We start from the raw sequence: 16,447 nt of genomic DNA on the forward strand, positions 1-16,447 counted from the left end.
TCTGTCTGTCAGGTTTGGTCTCTGGCTCCCTCCTCTCTGTGATCACCTTTATATCAAGTTGGGTGAGAGGAGGGGGCCCCTATAAAACTTTATTCTCACCTTTCTTTTCTCTCCCGCTTTCTTCTCCGTCTCATTACAATTTAATAAAATAAACCCAAAACAGTTTCTAATAAAGTTTCATGTAATATCAGGTGGAAACCATAATGGTCCACTTGTGCAAGTCTTTAGGGCTTAACATTGGTACTCGACAATGCTGAGTGTCACACTGTCAGACAGGACAAGTTTAATGCAAAACGCAACAAAAAGACAAAATGCAAGTGTTTAGTCAATGGTAAATGTATGTATAGCAATTTATCTAGTGCAGAGGATGCCAAAGTGCTTTACATGCTGATGGTGGTAAGCTACATTGTAGCCCAGCTGCCCTAGGGCAGACTGACAGAAGCTGCTATGCAATCGGCGCCATCGGACTTCTGACTAACAGCAGGCAAGGCAGGTTTGGTGCCTTGCTCAAGGACTCAACAACTGAGATGGATGTGTGTAGCGCCTTTCTCTACTGAGCAGATCTGACTGCGAGGTGTAGTGTTAACCAGTTTGTATAATCAGAAGTAGGTACGGCACGGAGTCATGAGTGGGGTGAATAATTAATACAACTGATACAAAAAACTAAAGTTTGTTAATATTGCTATTTATTGCAGTGGCAATAATAATAATAATACCAAAACAACAAAACAATAAATTTCCAAAAACAGAAGGGGAAAAAAACAAACCAACAAAAACAATTATAATAATAATCAGTGATACTTCAAACGTAATAGAGTCCACAATAGATCCAAGAACAAAAAGAGAATAATTATGTTCCCTTTTCAATACTCAGAGTTTAGTTCGTTTCTGTAGGGAAAGTGTAGTTCCGTTTTCCTACCACCAGAGGGTGGGTGGGTAGCTCGCCATCTTCCGTCATCAAGTGAGTCAATGCAAGGGGAAAAAAAACCTGACCTAAAAGGCCAGATAACACACATTAAGTTCTGTTGTTGCGCAACACCCTCCTCCCCCTCCTTTCTCTACTCTCTCACTCTCGTACTTCCTCTTCTGAGAGGGGAGATGTGCTACCAGCTCTCCTTCTAACGGGTTAATTGAGATTCCTAAATCTGCTGGGATTTATCCAGAACTGAAGTAAACTCTGTTTAAGCTGGTTTCAAGAAACGATTCGCCTGGTTCCTGACGGCCTACATCCAGGTGTCCCACCCTTCTTCCCCCTGTGAATTAGCCAGACTGAGCAGCCTACAGCCAACTAGTTTCACAGAGCACACCTGTTAACGGTCGCTCGTTCTCTATTTTACAACTTGCATTTGTTATTGAACCAGGTAGGTTTTAGTGACTCGGGCGAGTCCCAAGGATGATGTTTTACATTTGGGCTACCAGCAACCTAAAAACATTTTCCACCTCTTCCTCTCCAGAATCAAACATCACAGCTATTTTACAACCATCAAAGAACTTTAAGGTGACTCATTAACTGAATGTCCACAACATCTTTTAGATTTTCTTTATGCTAAATATTTTATTAGTAAGGCATTTTTGCAAGGGTCAGTACAGCTTAATTTAGTAGCAGAAATAATCAAATAAGTAAAATCAATCATCTAGTCTATCTTTCCCTACTGCTGACACTGAGAACTAAAAAAGGGAACCTTTGAGAGAGACGGACGGAGTTTGGCGTTTCGAACCCCAGACCTGGCCTGATGATGAAGAAGGTGCTGCAGCAGGAGAAGGAAGTTGATCAGCGAAGGCAGGGATCTCTGTAGGTCTGGTGAGCTTCTTCTCCGCATGGATGCTGAGGTCACACAGAACTTGGTGCTAGCAGGAAAAAAGGCACCAGTTCTTCTTCTTTGTCTTTGCCTTTGTCTTTATCTTCATCTTTGTCTTTGGGGTCTGAACCCAGCCGATGAGAGAAGTGCGATTTGAAGCCACAGGTTGTGGGCCTGACGGGTTGGTCCCCATGCGCAGGACAGTCTTCGGCTCCGTGGCCCCGGCTCTTCTTCAGCTGCAGAGTTCTTTGTCCATCTCGATCTTGGCTCGAAGCTGCCCGGAGGATCCAACCAAAGGTTCCTCTTTTGCACCCACCTTTTATAGGGTTTATCCACCCTTTTGGTGCGTTTGCATTGGCTAGTACTGTTGCTGTGCTTGTTTAATTGGCTGACTGCTTAGACAGATGATCTCATATCCATCACTGTCTTACAGACATTATGTCCTGATGTCTGTGCTAATGTCTCAGGGTTGCTCAACCTCCTATGTCCCTTGCCTGCACGACCTTTTCTCTGAAACATTTACGTAGTTCAATCTGTTTCTAAATAAAGCGTCGATCATCTCTGTTCTCCTGTTAGTTCCCCTTTTTCCCTTAACCTTTCACCTTTCACCTACCATCTACCTCCAACATATCAGCGATGTTTAATTGCTGTTACACCTTTTAAACCATTTCAAGTTCAATGTCAAAATCACATTTATATCATATTTATTTTCTTTAGCTTCTCTGATTTAGCATTCATTTATAATTTTATAACTATAACTTATTAATTATATTTATTATAATCTTAATGTGAGTTATTACAGATGTTTTTCTGAAAAGAAACCAAGAATAATCCATGATTCTAATTATTTGATACCAAAGTTACAGTTACTTGTTTTTCTTGTAAGTGTTCTCACAAATGTAACTGTAAGTATTATTACAAGTAAATCTGTATTAATATAAGTATTTTACTTTGAATCTTATGAAATTACTCAAAATGTTTAGATTTCATTCTTTAAAACTTTCATTCTTTAAAATAAGGAATAGTCTCAGCTATTTTTATAAATCTGCAGGCTGGAAACTTACTTCCTCTTTTTCCAGGAAACCTGCTTTTCTTGTTTCATGAATCTCTCTGACTGACTATGATTTCTTATGATTAGATAGAAAAAAGTAGAATTAAAGCAAAGTTTGCACGAGACAAAAACAACACACCCAACCAGATTTATTTTATTGACACTTAAGTCTACTGTTGGGCCTTGATGTCACTTGAGTGATTCATTTTAAAGATAACTTTATTTATTATTACTGTTAAACTAAAATCACCAGCATGGGGAAGTGGGATGAGCTCGGGTTTTCTTGACAGTTCATATATAAACATTATATTTATATAAACTAAAAGGAAGAGACAAGAAAACAATTAAATATGTACTTGCTATATTTTAACAACTTCATAGAAAAAATAAAAAAGAAAGGAGAAGATAAAAAGAAAAATTTAAATCCTTTTTTTTTAAAAAAGCGCACTTCATAATTCAAGTTCAAAATTGCCTAGATAATATAATTAGCAGTCGTTACAAACAACCAATATTGAATCAATCAACTTACAAATGTGATTGATCAAAGTAGCTACAAACTAAATCATATTAGGTACCAAATTTCATCGCTGCACCAACATGGAATGCAACACCAATAAAGAAATCATGGAAAAAATAATCAAATCTAAAGTTGAAAGGTAAACCCTTAAATATTAAAGGTGTGGTCTTTAATTCGGCTGCAACAGTGTGATTCTTCATTAAGTAAGTAATTAATAAGTAGACTAAACTGATGTGGGCCACTGATTGTCGATGGATCAGAGCTAATGCTAATGCTAACTGGCGCAGCAGAGCGAAAATAACGCCCTATTATCTACTCACCGTCGAGTAACGGATTATCTGATGAGGTGGATGCAATGATAACTTGCTCAGATCAGGAAGGTTCACCAGCTGTCAATGGATCACAACCTGGCGAGTGATTCAACAGGAGGGAAATATTAGCGGCGCTATCATTGCAAATACTATACAACGTCAAGTCAGATGGTATTTAACAACTCACCGCAATCTTCAAGTTTTAGAGATTAAATGAGTGATGAGTCGATTCAGAAACTCCAGGTTGTTTTACAAACAACCAACAGTGAGTAGCAGCAAGGTGGGGAAGAAAAAACAAAACCCAGAAGCACACATGACAATCAACTTAAAGGGAAGGTGATTGGGTCATGGCGGACACCTGGGTTACATGTGGGAAGTTTGAACCGGCAACCCATCAGTTACAGGAACCACAGTGGCTACAACCAGTATAGCTGTAGTACCACCATCTACTGGGTTCAAGGATCAGGCACAACATACACTAAAGGAAAACTCAAAACTTTTAATGTTAAATGAAATGTTACACGTTTATTTCTTTCTAAAATACATATAAACATAAAAATAGTTTCAACATTAAAATACAGTAATCTAAATGCTGCAGCAGGACAGATTAAAATATTACAGCTAAAACAAGAGAAAAAAGCAAAATATTAAAAATAATTACATGTACTTTGTGCAATCAATGCATGAAAATTAGTTTGCGGTGAATTTTGCATTTTTTTAAAGTACAAATGATTTTTTTTTATTTGAGTATTTTAATTAGGTAGAGTAAAACTGGTTAACATAATTTGAAAGAAATGAAATCAGATTCAATCTCATTTTACATTAAACACAAAATTAACACAAATACTGTTTTGTAGATTTTTTTTTAAAACACTCAACCATTATATACATTCTATTGTTGATTTAAAAAACTACAAAAATAAACCCCACTCACTCTCTATGGTACAGAATAATACAAATCAATCCCTCAAGTCCAATCATGTGAGAATGTTCTGGAAGGGAGTCCATGTCCGGTCAAACTCTGTTAATGCATGAAATAGTCAGTGGGCCCCCAAGCCTCTTCATCTATCAGCATCAGTACTGGCACTCCTCAGGGCTGTGTGCTGAGCCCTCTGCTCTTCACGTTGTACACACACAACATACAGTTTGACATAAACAGTATGTTAATACAATAACATACAGTTTATCATTATTGTTTTTTGATACAGAATATACCAGAAAAATAAAACATCAATGAAGGAAAATGTGTCATGGTTGAACATCTGTAAGTATCCAAATGTGAAGATCAAAATGATCACATTTAACAAATACAACACAAGACATTTATGGAACATACTTCTACAGCTTTTCAACTGTGTGACGCGTCATGTGCTTAGTTAAATTATGTTTATGACTAAAACTTTTTAAACAGGTCACACATGAAAACGGCTTTTCACCAGTGTGAATCCTCATGTGCCGAATTAAACTTTGTTTTTGACAAAAACTTTTTCCACAATTTCCACATGAAAACGGCTTTTCACCAGTGTGAATCCTCATGTGCTGAGTTAAAGCCGGTTTTTGACTAAAACTTTTTCCACAGTTCACACATGAAAACGGCTTTTCACCAGTGTGAATCATCATGTGCTGAGTTAAAGCCGGTTTTTGACTAAAACTTTTTCCACAGTTCACACATGAAAACGGCTTTTGACCAGTGTGAATCATCATGTGCTGAGTTAAAGCCGGTTTATAACCAAAACTTTTTCCACAGGTCACACATGAAAACGGCTTTTCACCAGTGTGAATCATCATGTGCTGAGTTAAATGCGGTTTTTGACTAAAACGTTTTCCACAGGTCACACATGAAAACGGCTTTTCACCAGTGTGAATTCTCATGTGCTGAGTTAAATCCTGTTTTCGAATAAAACTTTTTCCACAGGTCACACATGAAAACGGCTTTTCACCAGTGTGAATCACCATGTGCTGAGTTAAAGCCGGTTTATAACCAAAACTTTTTCCACAGTTCACACATGAAAACGGCTTTTCACCAGTGTGAATCGTCATGTGCTGAGTTAAAGCCGGTTTTCGACTAAAACTTTTTCCACAGGTCACACATGAAAACGGCTTTTCACCAGTGTGAATCATCATGTGCTGAGTTAAAGCCAGTTTATAACCAAAACTTTTTCCACAGGTCACACATGAAAACGGCTTTTCACCAGTGTGAATCATCATGTGCTGAGTTAAAGCCAGTTTATAACCAAAACTTTTTCCACAGGTCACACATGAAAACGGCTTTTCACCAGTGTGAATCCTCATGTGCTGAGTTAAATTCTGTTTTTGACTAAAACTTTTTCCACAGGTCAAACAAGAAAACGGCTTTTCACCCGTGTGAATCATCATATGCTTAGTTAAATTCTGTTTTTGACTAAAAATTTTTCCACAGGTCACACATGAAAACGGCTTTTCACCAGTGTGAATCCTCATGTGCTGAGTTAAAGCCAGTTTATAACCAAAACTTTTTCCACAGTTCACACATGAAAACGGCTTTTCACCAGTGTGAATCATCATGTGCCGAGTTAAATGCTGTTTTTGACTAAAACTTTTTCCACAGTTCACAAATGAAAACGGCTTTTCACCCGTATGAGTTCTCATGTGAGCATCAAAAACAGATTTGAAAGTCAAACGTTTTTCACAGATGACACATGAGAAAGGTTTTCTTCTTTCCTGATTTTGGTTCTCAGCTTCAGCAGCTTCCTGGAAGATGTCTTGGTTCCTGTTTGGTTCTGATTCAGTGTGGTCTGTTTGCTCATCAACAGGAACCACCATGCAGGTATCAGTCTCCTGTTTTAATTCAATCTGTTCTTCATCCTGACTGCAGTAAACTTCTTTCTCTTCCACTTTTATCTGATGATTTTCAGGCTCTTCCTGTTCTTGTTTCACCTGCAGAGGTTCTAACTCCTCCTGGTCCAGAGTGGATTTCCTCTCCTGGTTATAAACGTTACACTTCAGGGAATCTGGAGAAGAAAACAGAGAAAGAGTAATTGCTACCTTTTCTGAAATAAATACGAGTAATTGTTCATCTTTCAAGACAGAAATGAATAAAAAAAAACAATTGATAATTCAAGAGCGTAGACAGAGATACAGATCAGTCGATATATCCAGCTGACATTTGGGGAATTCTCAAATTAACGGATATGAAAAGAAATATTTTATTACAAAATTAATTGTAGTAGGGATTATTGTTAATATTTACCTGCAAATTGTATTATTTCAAGATACTATTTATTTTTATTACTTTGAATTATATTGAAATTTTACTTTAGTTCACTTTATATCTTTATGGTTTATTTATAAACATGAGTTTATTTGTAGGTTAATAGCTGTTTAGTTTTTGTTCCTTTGTTATTAACTTTTGTAAGTTAGACATTAAGAACTGTGGGTCCATTTTCTGTAAGTATAGGGACTGGTATAGGACCAGCATGCACTGGGTTGGGCCTGTGGGTTTTGACCAGAGCAGGAGAGGAAACAATGAAAAGTAGTGATGGTGAGATGCAGCTTCATGAAGCCCTGAGGAACTCCATCCAATCATTCGACTCATGAGCCGATGCACCGCGGTGCTTCATTTGCTCTACTGTGACATCAACTGGACAATATATGTAAAATAGGCAACGTGAAAACAACATGAAGCTTTACAATGAATAAACAAGTTTAAAATGTTTGTGATTCTGATACATAAATTCTGATTAATCTGGTTGTATGAAACAATGGCTGGATCCAAAAGAAAACTAGAAACAAATAGAAAAGAGGGTTGTGATTGGCTTGTTACTCGCTATGTCACCAGGGACAACGATTTATTACTAAAAAATAAAAACTTTAACTGCTCAGGTTTAGGTGAGTTCTCTGTCTTACCCGCTTCATTACTCAACACATCACTAATGAAAAGTTTGATCTTTGTTATTTGCTTGTCAAACAGAAAAAAATAAACTATAAAAGCAATTTTCAAGTTGTTTGGACATTGAACTTCTTTTATCTATGTAACCGTTTGGTGTATTAGTTGAAAACGGCGTAAACATAAAGAAACTGTAAATTCCCACTCATATTGGGCCCATGAATGCACCTTTGCCCATAGTCATTGTGCCCCTTTTCCCCATAGACTATAAATAAACGCCTCATGGACCGCTCTTGCCTATTGTTACTGAAGAGATTTAAGGCGGCCATCTTGAAGCGGTCGACCGTTCCACTCAGCTTTATGTTTAACAGACTCAATGACGTATCAGCGCATTTATCAATCATAACTCGCTAAATACTAAACAGACATTTACCAATTTTTCTGTAAACCTTAATAAAAGGTTAGCAACATTTACAAGGAAATGATTTTTAAAGTATTTTTGAATGACTGATATAAGGTTGAGCATATTTAACTATTCTTAGTGGGGAAAACAGAATAGAGTCAGAATAGAATGTGTTGATATTTCTGTATTATGATTATTTTACAAAGCACACAACCAGTCATAATTTTTTTAATATATTATTTAGTAATATCAATACATATTTATATAAATATACAAACACTAAATGATACAATCAGAGAGAAATAAAGATGCTTAAATAAGAGATCCAAAAAGGGAAAGAGATCCAAAAAGTGGTGAAATCAACCTTTATTGAAGTTTAACTAATTAGAAAAAGGTTTCACAAATCCCAAACAAGGTTCTGAATATTCTGCTGTTAGAGCAGAATAATCCAGCTCAGGTCTGAAGAGTCCAGGTGTTGTAGTTTTTAAACTAGAATCGAATAAGATGCGGAAGCTAGTGAAAAATTAGGTGGAATAACCCTTTAGCCATTTCCCGAATCGGAAACCAACTTCAGCTTCGTGTATATAAACCATTTTCACAGCGTAATTGTGATTCCTGCGTTCATTTACCTGTTAACAAAACATTTATACGGGAAAAGAACATTTACTAAAATGATCCTCATACAGAAAGGTGCAGACATTTAGACCTTAACCTGCATCCAAACGCTGGTGGTTCCTACCTATTCGGTGTAAGATTATCTGGGGCCTCCGGGAGAAATCCAGCAGTCTGCGATGATCATCCATCTCTTCCTCCGACTTGACGATGATTTCTTTAAACTCTGTGAATGTTTCTTCAGCAGCAGTTAACGGCTCGTTGATAAACTCGTTTAGAGAAACAGTCGAACATTCAACAAAACAGACCATGCGCCATTTTCTTTGTCTTCTTCTTCTTCTTCTTCTTTGGGATTTTATGACTGTCGTTCATTCATGTCATTGCATTACCGCCACCTTGTGGATCTTACGATCATCTAAAGATTTCTCATACAGTGCCAGTTCTCTTTGAAAGACGTAAAATCTTTTCTTCCACTTTATCTAAATAAAACAAATACAATATTAGTTTTCCAGTTTTCCACAAATCCAAAGTTAATATTGTCTTCTGATTCGTATCTCCTACATCCCGCAACATGTTTCACAGTTTCTTCACTCCACCAGATCAGAACCTTTCCTATAGTTTCCGTTAGTGATCTGTCGGTCGCTAACGATCCGGCTCTAAGAGCCGGCTCTTTGAAGTGAACCATTGGAACCGGCTCCACAATGGGAACCGTTTTAAGATCCTATTTGGGAGCCGGGTTTTTTCCTACAGTATATCGCTGTCTCTCCGCCTCCCTGTCGTTGTGCTTGTGCTCTGCAAGTGCCAGAGCCGATAGTTTTTCCCCACATCGTTTGTTTTTTTTGTCCTGCGGTGCCTCGCTGTCTCTCCGCCCCTTCTCCCTCTCCTTGCGCGTTTTGCTCTTCTGCCAGTGCTAGAAGGAGAGATTTTTTCCCTCGGTCGGTCCACTGCCCTCATCTCAAACGTGTGCTCCACACATCTGACCAATCACACATAGTTTCAATTAATAATGTGGCGGGAAAACACTGAAAAAAAAGTTTATCTCCACTTTTTTTGTGGAAACAGCAGGCAATTGGCCAAGCTGTATAGCGTTTGTCGGCAGGTGTTTATGTACAGACACTCAGTCAGCGGTCAAGAAGCACAGAAAGAAGGGGAGTCAGTGTGAGAACTGAATAGGTGAAAATAAATGAGTGACAGAAAACGGAGCAAGATTTGGACTCATTTTAATGCTACATCAAGCTCCAGGGCAGAGTGCAGACTGTGCAAAGTCAGCATTTCCTATCGTGCAGGCTCGACAAACAACCTGCACAGCCACATGCGGACATCACACGCATCGGTATTGCTATAGCATTGTTATGCGGCATTTTTACTCATCATAAGTGCTTAACAATGTCAATAATGAAACAAAATATTATAAAATTAGGTTTAAGCTATTAATTAATTAATAATGTCAAAAATATATATGGGGAGCCGTTTGGGAGCCGAAAGAGCCGGCTCTCCACAGTCAGAAGAGCCATTAGAGCCGCATCTCGAAAAGGAGCCGAAAATCCCATCACTAGTTTCCGTATATCCACAATGATCGCTGCTGCTTTGTTCGGAGTTACCGCTGGTTCCGCCCATCCTGTGGCTTATTGAGAGCCGATCAGCACCGGCTTGTTCATTTAATTGTGCGGTGCTGGTGGTCGAGTGTAAAAGACTTTTAACGGTTTTATCTATTTGAATTTTCTACCGGTATTTAAATAATACTGTAGTTTCTTTCTACTGCACTAGATGGGTTAAATGCCATTACTCTCTTTAATACTGAAATTATTCAATATATGACCTTATACTTTACCTTTGCAAGCATTTCTATGCAATATTTAAAGTTTTAAGCAGGGTTGTTGGTACTGATTTTAAGTTATTCAGTTTAGCTGACAGATTTGCACTGTTTAACTTTTTCCTGCTGCTTCTACTCATTTCATTTCAGCAAGTGTTCTGCAGTTGAACTCAAATGTTTCTACAATTTTCAGCAGTAACATTCAGCACTAACACGACATTTTCACAGGAAAGGCAAATGTTCTACTTACTTTCTAAGACACTAATAATATATCTATGTGTGGAGGTTAAATTAGTTCCAGCATTAGAAACATGGTAATATATAATAGAAAACAGCTGCAGCAGAACAGAGAAAAATATAACTAAGGCAAAAGACACAACAAATTATTGAAGAAAATATTCAACCATACTTTCTACAATCAAGAAAAATCAATGTATGAATATTAGTTTATATTGAATATTAAAAGTATTTTTTCATGTTTTCATTAAGCTTTTACATAGGTAGAGTTATACTGGTTAATATAATTTGAAACAAATAGCAGAATCAGTTACAATGTCATTTTGTTTTAAAGAGAAACTTGGAGATTTTTTTGTATCGAACATCAGTTTTAAATTTATAATTTGACCCTGGTCACACATTGCATATGGAAATATGACGTCAATACATCCTATATCGTAGAAAACAGATTGAAAAGTGTATTATTATCATTGTATTAAATCCTTATAGTTAATTTCCAGATTTAGTTGGGCCCCTTTATCATTTACATTAAAGTCTTAACTTAATAAAACATTCATAATTTTTCCCCACTTGCATAATTATGATCAAGTTTCTGTAAAGTTCTGAAAGGTTTTTACTTTTCCTCGCCCACTTTGTTAAATTATTCAAGCTGCCTGACATAACATGTTCTCTCAATTACATCAATTGAGAGAACATGTTATTTAAATTAAAGTCTTAAAACATGCAGGAATTATTCCCCCCCACCCTCCAATTGCATAAACACCATGAGCTTTCGGGGAAGTTCTGGAAATATGAAAACTGCCTGATGTAACATGCCCTCTCAATTAAATTACTTTTGACCCCAATGACCTCCTCACACAGGTGGAGCCCCGCCCCTAACTGCTCTTATCTTCCTTTTTCCCTCCAGAAGATGCTCATCCCACTTTTGAATGTTTGAATGAGCCAATAGAGATTAAGGGGGCGGGATTTCTTTTTTTCTGCTTTAAATATTTTCTGAGATCACCTCATTCTACTCTTTACATTTGGAGAGGAAGAACCACTTGCTCTGAAAAAAAAGGTTTGCATTAAAAGAGAAAAACCTCAAAAGACAAGACAGCAGGAAGCTAATCAACTAGCATGTAGCTCATCTGCTCCAATCTCAGAGACTACAGATGGATCTACCATCCGGAGATCCTGCTCCATCGCTGATACTTCATCCTCTACACTCCTGGATAAAAATCTGGTCTTACCTCCATCAGCGTTCGAATCCTCGATTCAGCACGAGATTCCCAGGTTCCAGAACTTCGAGGATGCTACGCCTGATTCCAATGGACCATGCTCTGCGTCTGCTGAAGCTGCTTCATCCAGCATGGAAAAAAACACCCCCTGGTGTTATCTAGTGGGATCTCGCATCTGTATGAGACTCCAAACTCGGCCTATTAAACTCCCGTCCATGAATTGGATGCTTCCTGGAAGTCACCTTTTTTGTGCAAGAGAAAACCTGAAGAGAAAAGGCATCAGGTTGTGAAGTGAGGTGGAGACAGGGCCGGCCCAAGGCAAAAGCAAACTAAGCTGCCACTTACGGCCCCAGGGCCACTAATGGGCCCCCTCAGTGGAGCAAATTTTTAATTTTTTTTTATTAATACTTTCTATGTCATTATAATATCAAAAACACTCAATTTCACTATGAAGTTGATGTGGAAAAATTACAATAAGGTCACACCTGCTAGTTGTATTGCTATATGTTTATTCTGAGTTCCTGAATATTCCCACCAAGTTAAAGCTATTTGGGTTACATGTTCAAGGTCGGACGTGGTTTTCCCCAGCTGCATGGGAACCATTCTGTTTCCCATGCTTTGGATCTCTTATCCCATTTGTATAAAACTCATGTGTTGTCTCTGCCTGGCAGAGCTTTTCATCCAGACTTGTTTCATTTCTGATTGTCCTACAAGCTCTCTGTATTGTGCACAATATATGAATAAACATCATTGAGTGATTTCACCTGAACAGTGCTTGGAAATAGTTTTTTTCCACGACAGAAGTGATTTGTTTTTACAATAATATGTATTTGATAATGTACTTAGAAATGATTGTTTATTGGATAAGAAGAAAAAAATTGCTCTTGGCGACCCCTGGTGGCCGCGGTAGGTACCGCACGCTTCGCTGGTAGTATGAGTTTCATCCAAACGTCAAAAGCTCCAGTCAGAAGATAAATAAGCAAAACAATGTCTCCAAAAAGGACTTATCCTTCAGGGAGGGAGAAAAGAGGAAGAATAGAAAAAAGCCAAGATACAGGTTTGTTTTAATGTGTCTTGGTAATGTCATGTAAAAGATTTGTAAAGCTGCTAACAGAAAATTAGCTTGAATGGTCCAGTTCAACAGCCCAACATTTATAGTGTCTTTGTGTTTGTGTGAAACTGAGTTTAAACTTTAAACGAGTTGATTCTCATGGTTGGCTCTGTATATTTCTGAGGTATTTTTGGCTTCAAAACTCCGTATTTGATAAGGTTTGAAAACAATAACTTAAACTTCTCAATGTTTGACATTGTCTAGCAAAATGTTTTTACATCAGGCTACATAGCTGCTACATGGATGAGCTGCTCTATGCTGTAGTTGGTGATTTGTTGTTTGCTGCTGAGCATAATCATTTTGTGGCCAAAACAAACATTATTTTTACATCAACTTCTAAGTTATGTTAGAATCATTTGAAGGCTCAGAATCAGTCCAGTACCGATACCGGTCCACATTGTAGAGGAGAAAGACTCACCTGGTATAAATTACAATTTTTAGCTATTGGAGTAACGCTTAAGAGAAATTTATTTAATCAAAAAAGGTCATCAATTTGTGTGTAGGGCTGCACCGATTGCAGTTATTTGGCTGATCCCTGGTTACCGATCTTTAAAACGCCTGACCTGCCGATTTTAATTTTGGCCGATATGATGGTTTTTTTGTCTGAAATGTTGCTAAATATAGTAAGAAAGTCACTGAGTTGGCAACAGTGGGTGAATATTGTTAACTGTAAACGTTCAGACCTGAGCTGGTGGGTCGGTCTGCCAGTCAAACCTCTCACTGTAGAGCAGAAGAGGACGGAGGCTGATTTTTAAACCTTTGCTGATGAAGATAAGATTAGGGGATAAGATCAGCTTCACATGTATTAGCCAATCACGATTCCCCAAAATTAAGGAAATTGGTGCCCAGAAATCAACTGGTCGATAAATCAGTTGGCCAATAAATGCATCCTACATTATATATGTATATAATATAAACAGTACTGCCAGAAATACTAATGGGTGATGTTTATAGCAGGTGTGTGAATGACCTAATGATCGGACTTCTGATTACAGCCAGTCCACATTGTTAGCAGAACTAGAGGGACCCAAAAACCAAGTTTTGCTTAGGGCCCCATGGATGTTTGGGCCGGCCTTGTGTGGAGAAGCTAGTCTGCTAACATCTGACTCAACTGCTTGAAGCTCCAAAACATCAGATGGGAATCCCACCACGAGACCCTGCTCCATACATCACCCCAAGAAGCAATTGGTAAATCGTGAGAGTTGTACACCGTTTCTTCTTTTTTTTTTGTTTCATTCGTGTAAATTGAATCAAATAGAGAACTTTGATCTCTTTTATCTGAAATGGTGTCCTGGTGCCAATAGCACATATGGACACCCGTATGCCTGAACATGGTGTTCGTTATGGAGAATCCGTGACGAGCACAGAAGTTCAACAACAGAACACCACTCGAGTTCAGATCGGGGGGCCGTTCCTCCGAACCAATCCCCTCCAGGTCTCACTGTCATTGTCCATGTGAGCGTTGAAGTCCCCCAGCAGAACAAGGGAGTCCCCAACAGGGGCACTCTCCATTACCCCTTCTAAGTACTCCAAGAAGGCTGGGTAATCTGAACTGTTGTTTGGCCCCTAAGCACAAACAACAACATGAAAATAGTCAGGACCCGTCCCCCAACCCGTAGGCAGAGGGAGGCTACCCTCTCATTCACCGGGGTAAACCCCAACGTACAGGTGCTGAGATGGGGAGCAACAAGTATGCCCACTCCTGCCCGATGCCTCTCACCGTGGGCAACTCCAGAGAGGAAGTATATCCAGCCCATCTCAAGGAGACTGATTCCAGAATCAGAGCCATGTGAGACCGAGGTGAGACCTACTATTTCTAGCTGGAACCTCTCAACCTCACACACTAGCTCTGGCTCCTTCCCCACTAGAAAGGTGACATTCCACATCCCAAGAACCAGTTTCTGCAACCGAGGATCGGACTGCCAGGGCCCCCTCCCTCGGCAGGTCTCCTCTTTGGGCTGAGCCCGGCCGGGCTCCATGGATAAAAGCCCAGTCACCAGGCACTCGCCATTGTACCCCCCCTCCAGGCCTGGCTCCAGAGTGGGGCACTGGTGACCCACATCCGGGCGAGGGAACACCAAGTTCAAAGTTTTCTTCCATCATAGAGTTCTTCAGGCTGTTACTGTTATAACTTGCAACAGGGAAAAGGTAACAGGGATGAAAGACTGTGTCCTGTATGGCTACAGTCTGGCTGTAAGTACATCCTTGAATGTAAACTAAACATGTTCTTATTTCACCAATGCAAAAACCGCGTGAGCTCCATCAGCGCCACTCGCTCGCCACCGTCAACGCTCTCACACAGTTCCCACACCTGTCTGTTATACACCGATGTGTTCAGCAGTGCTTCCTGATGATGCACAAAAAATCTGGTGCAAATCGGTTCATGTAAAAAGGAGATACAGCTGTTGAAATAACCTAGGGGGCGCAGTGGAGTGAAATGACAATTTAATGCCATTGGGTTCTTAAGAGGTTAACCAAGGTCAATCATAACAAGTTTAGTGCAAATACAATGATGCATATATGATTTTGAGATAAAGGTGCAAACAGCGATGGATTAGTATTCACCATTCAGCCACATCCACATGCTGCTGCCAGCCAGTGTTGAGAGAAGGATTTACCATCATGTTGTTCTACTTCATTAAACACAGGTTGAAATCTGCATGAACCACCGAGTAAAGGGAAGAAAGAGAGTGGGAAAACACTGACTTCCTGTTGAAAGGGGTAGGGGTTGTGGTGATGTCACTAATTGGCCATGTGAATGTGATGAGCTCTGGTCTGTGATGATACAAATGAAGTTTGATGCACCTGGGCGCTTATGTGGGGATGTTATTCCACTTTGACATTAGATGACGTCAGATTATGAAGACATAGGATTGTCAGGGATCCAATCAGGATCATTCATGCCAAGTTTGGTGCCAATTGATCTTTTTAAGTGAAAGTCATAACGTTTTGTTTGCGTTGGCGAGTACGCCAAATTCGCCAGTCTACCATGCCACCTGAACATATACAAAAAGTGAATTTTTTTGATAACTTTTAAAGGCCCACTCATTACCTGCATCCTGGCCAAGAATGAAGCCAATAGGTCGAAATCCATAGGAGGAGTTTGTTAAAGTTTGACTTGAATAAAAGTGAAAAATTGCCAAAATTTGCCCCTTGACCCAAAATGGCTGCCTCTCCGTGTAGTTTAGGAGGTACCTCTAAGAGACGTTTTCTGCTATTGTCTCTGCGTGGTTCTCCAGCTGCATAGCAGCACAGAGGAAGCCTCTCCAAAGATTCATAAAATCTGCCCAGAGGACTATCGACTACTCTCTGCCTTCTCTCGAGGAACTCCACAGGTCCGTTGCCTCAGGAAAGCCAAGAACATTTTAAGACTCCTCACACCCAGGTTACAACTTGTTCCAACTGGCTGCAGATAGAGGAGCATTAAAACAAAGACAAACAGACTGAAGATCAGTTTATACCCAGTAGCCATAAGGGCATTAAATGCCACCTAGTACAATTTATCACCCAA

At 39.1% G+C, this 16,447-nt stretch overlaps 1 protein-coding gene and 1 long non-coding RNA gene across 2 annotated transcripts; both read right to left on the minus strand.

Annotated features, from left to right (window-relative positions):
• Positions 1–456: 456 nt before the first annotated feature.
• LOC114155430 (uncharacterized) lies at positions 457–3,991 on the minus strand. Its single transcript, XR_003597744.1, has 3 exons — positions 3,866–3,991; positions 3,688–3,774; positions 457–993 (listed from the first exon to the last, which is right to left on the minus strand). It is a non-coding gene; the product is annotated as an uncharacterized LOC114155430 (long non-coding RNA).
• Positions 3,992–4,876: 885 nt separating this feature from the next.
• Positions 4,877–8,953, minus strand: LOC114155792 (zinc finger protein OZF-like). Its single transcript, XM_028035899.1, has 3 exons — positions 8,686–8,953; positions 6,271–6,668; positions 4,877–5,778 (listed from the first exon to the last, which is right to left on the minus strand). Exons 1-3 carry the CDS (start codon positions 8,867–8,869, stop codon positions 5,017–5,019), a joined length of 1,344 nt encoding a protein of 447 aa, XP_027891700.1. The 5' UTR covers positions 8,870–8,953; the 3' UTR covers positions 4,877–5,016.
• Between the last annotated feature and the right edge of the window lie 7,494 nt (positions 8,954–16,447).

The sequence above is a fragment of the Xiphophorus couchianus genome, chromosome 13, assembly GCF_001444195.1.
Source record: "Xiphophorus couchianus chromosome 13, X_couchianus-1.0, whole genome shotgun sequence".
In the NCBI taxonomy this organism is placed as follows: domain Eukaryota; kingdom Metazoa; phylum Chordata; class Actinopteri; order Cyprinodontiformes; family Poeciliidae; genus Xiphophorus; species Xiphophorus couchianus.

What these genes read in the sequence shown, in the direction of transcription:
- LOC114155792 (XM_028035899.1), bottom strand. Translation starts at nt 8,869, where the DNA reads ATGGTCTGTTTTGTTGAATGTTCGACTGTTTCTCTAAACGAGTTTATC. An exon ending in GATAATCTTACACCGAATAG is followed by an intron (nt 6,669 to 8,685) that starts GTAGGAACCACC and finishes TTTCTTCTCCAG; the next exon opens with ATTCCCTGAAGTGTAACGTT. An exon ending in GTGAAAAGCCGTTTTCATTT is followed by an intron (nt 5,779 to 6,270) that starts GTGAACTGTGGA and finishes ACTGGTGAAAAG; the next exon opens with CCGTTTTCATGTGTGACCTG.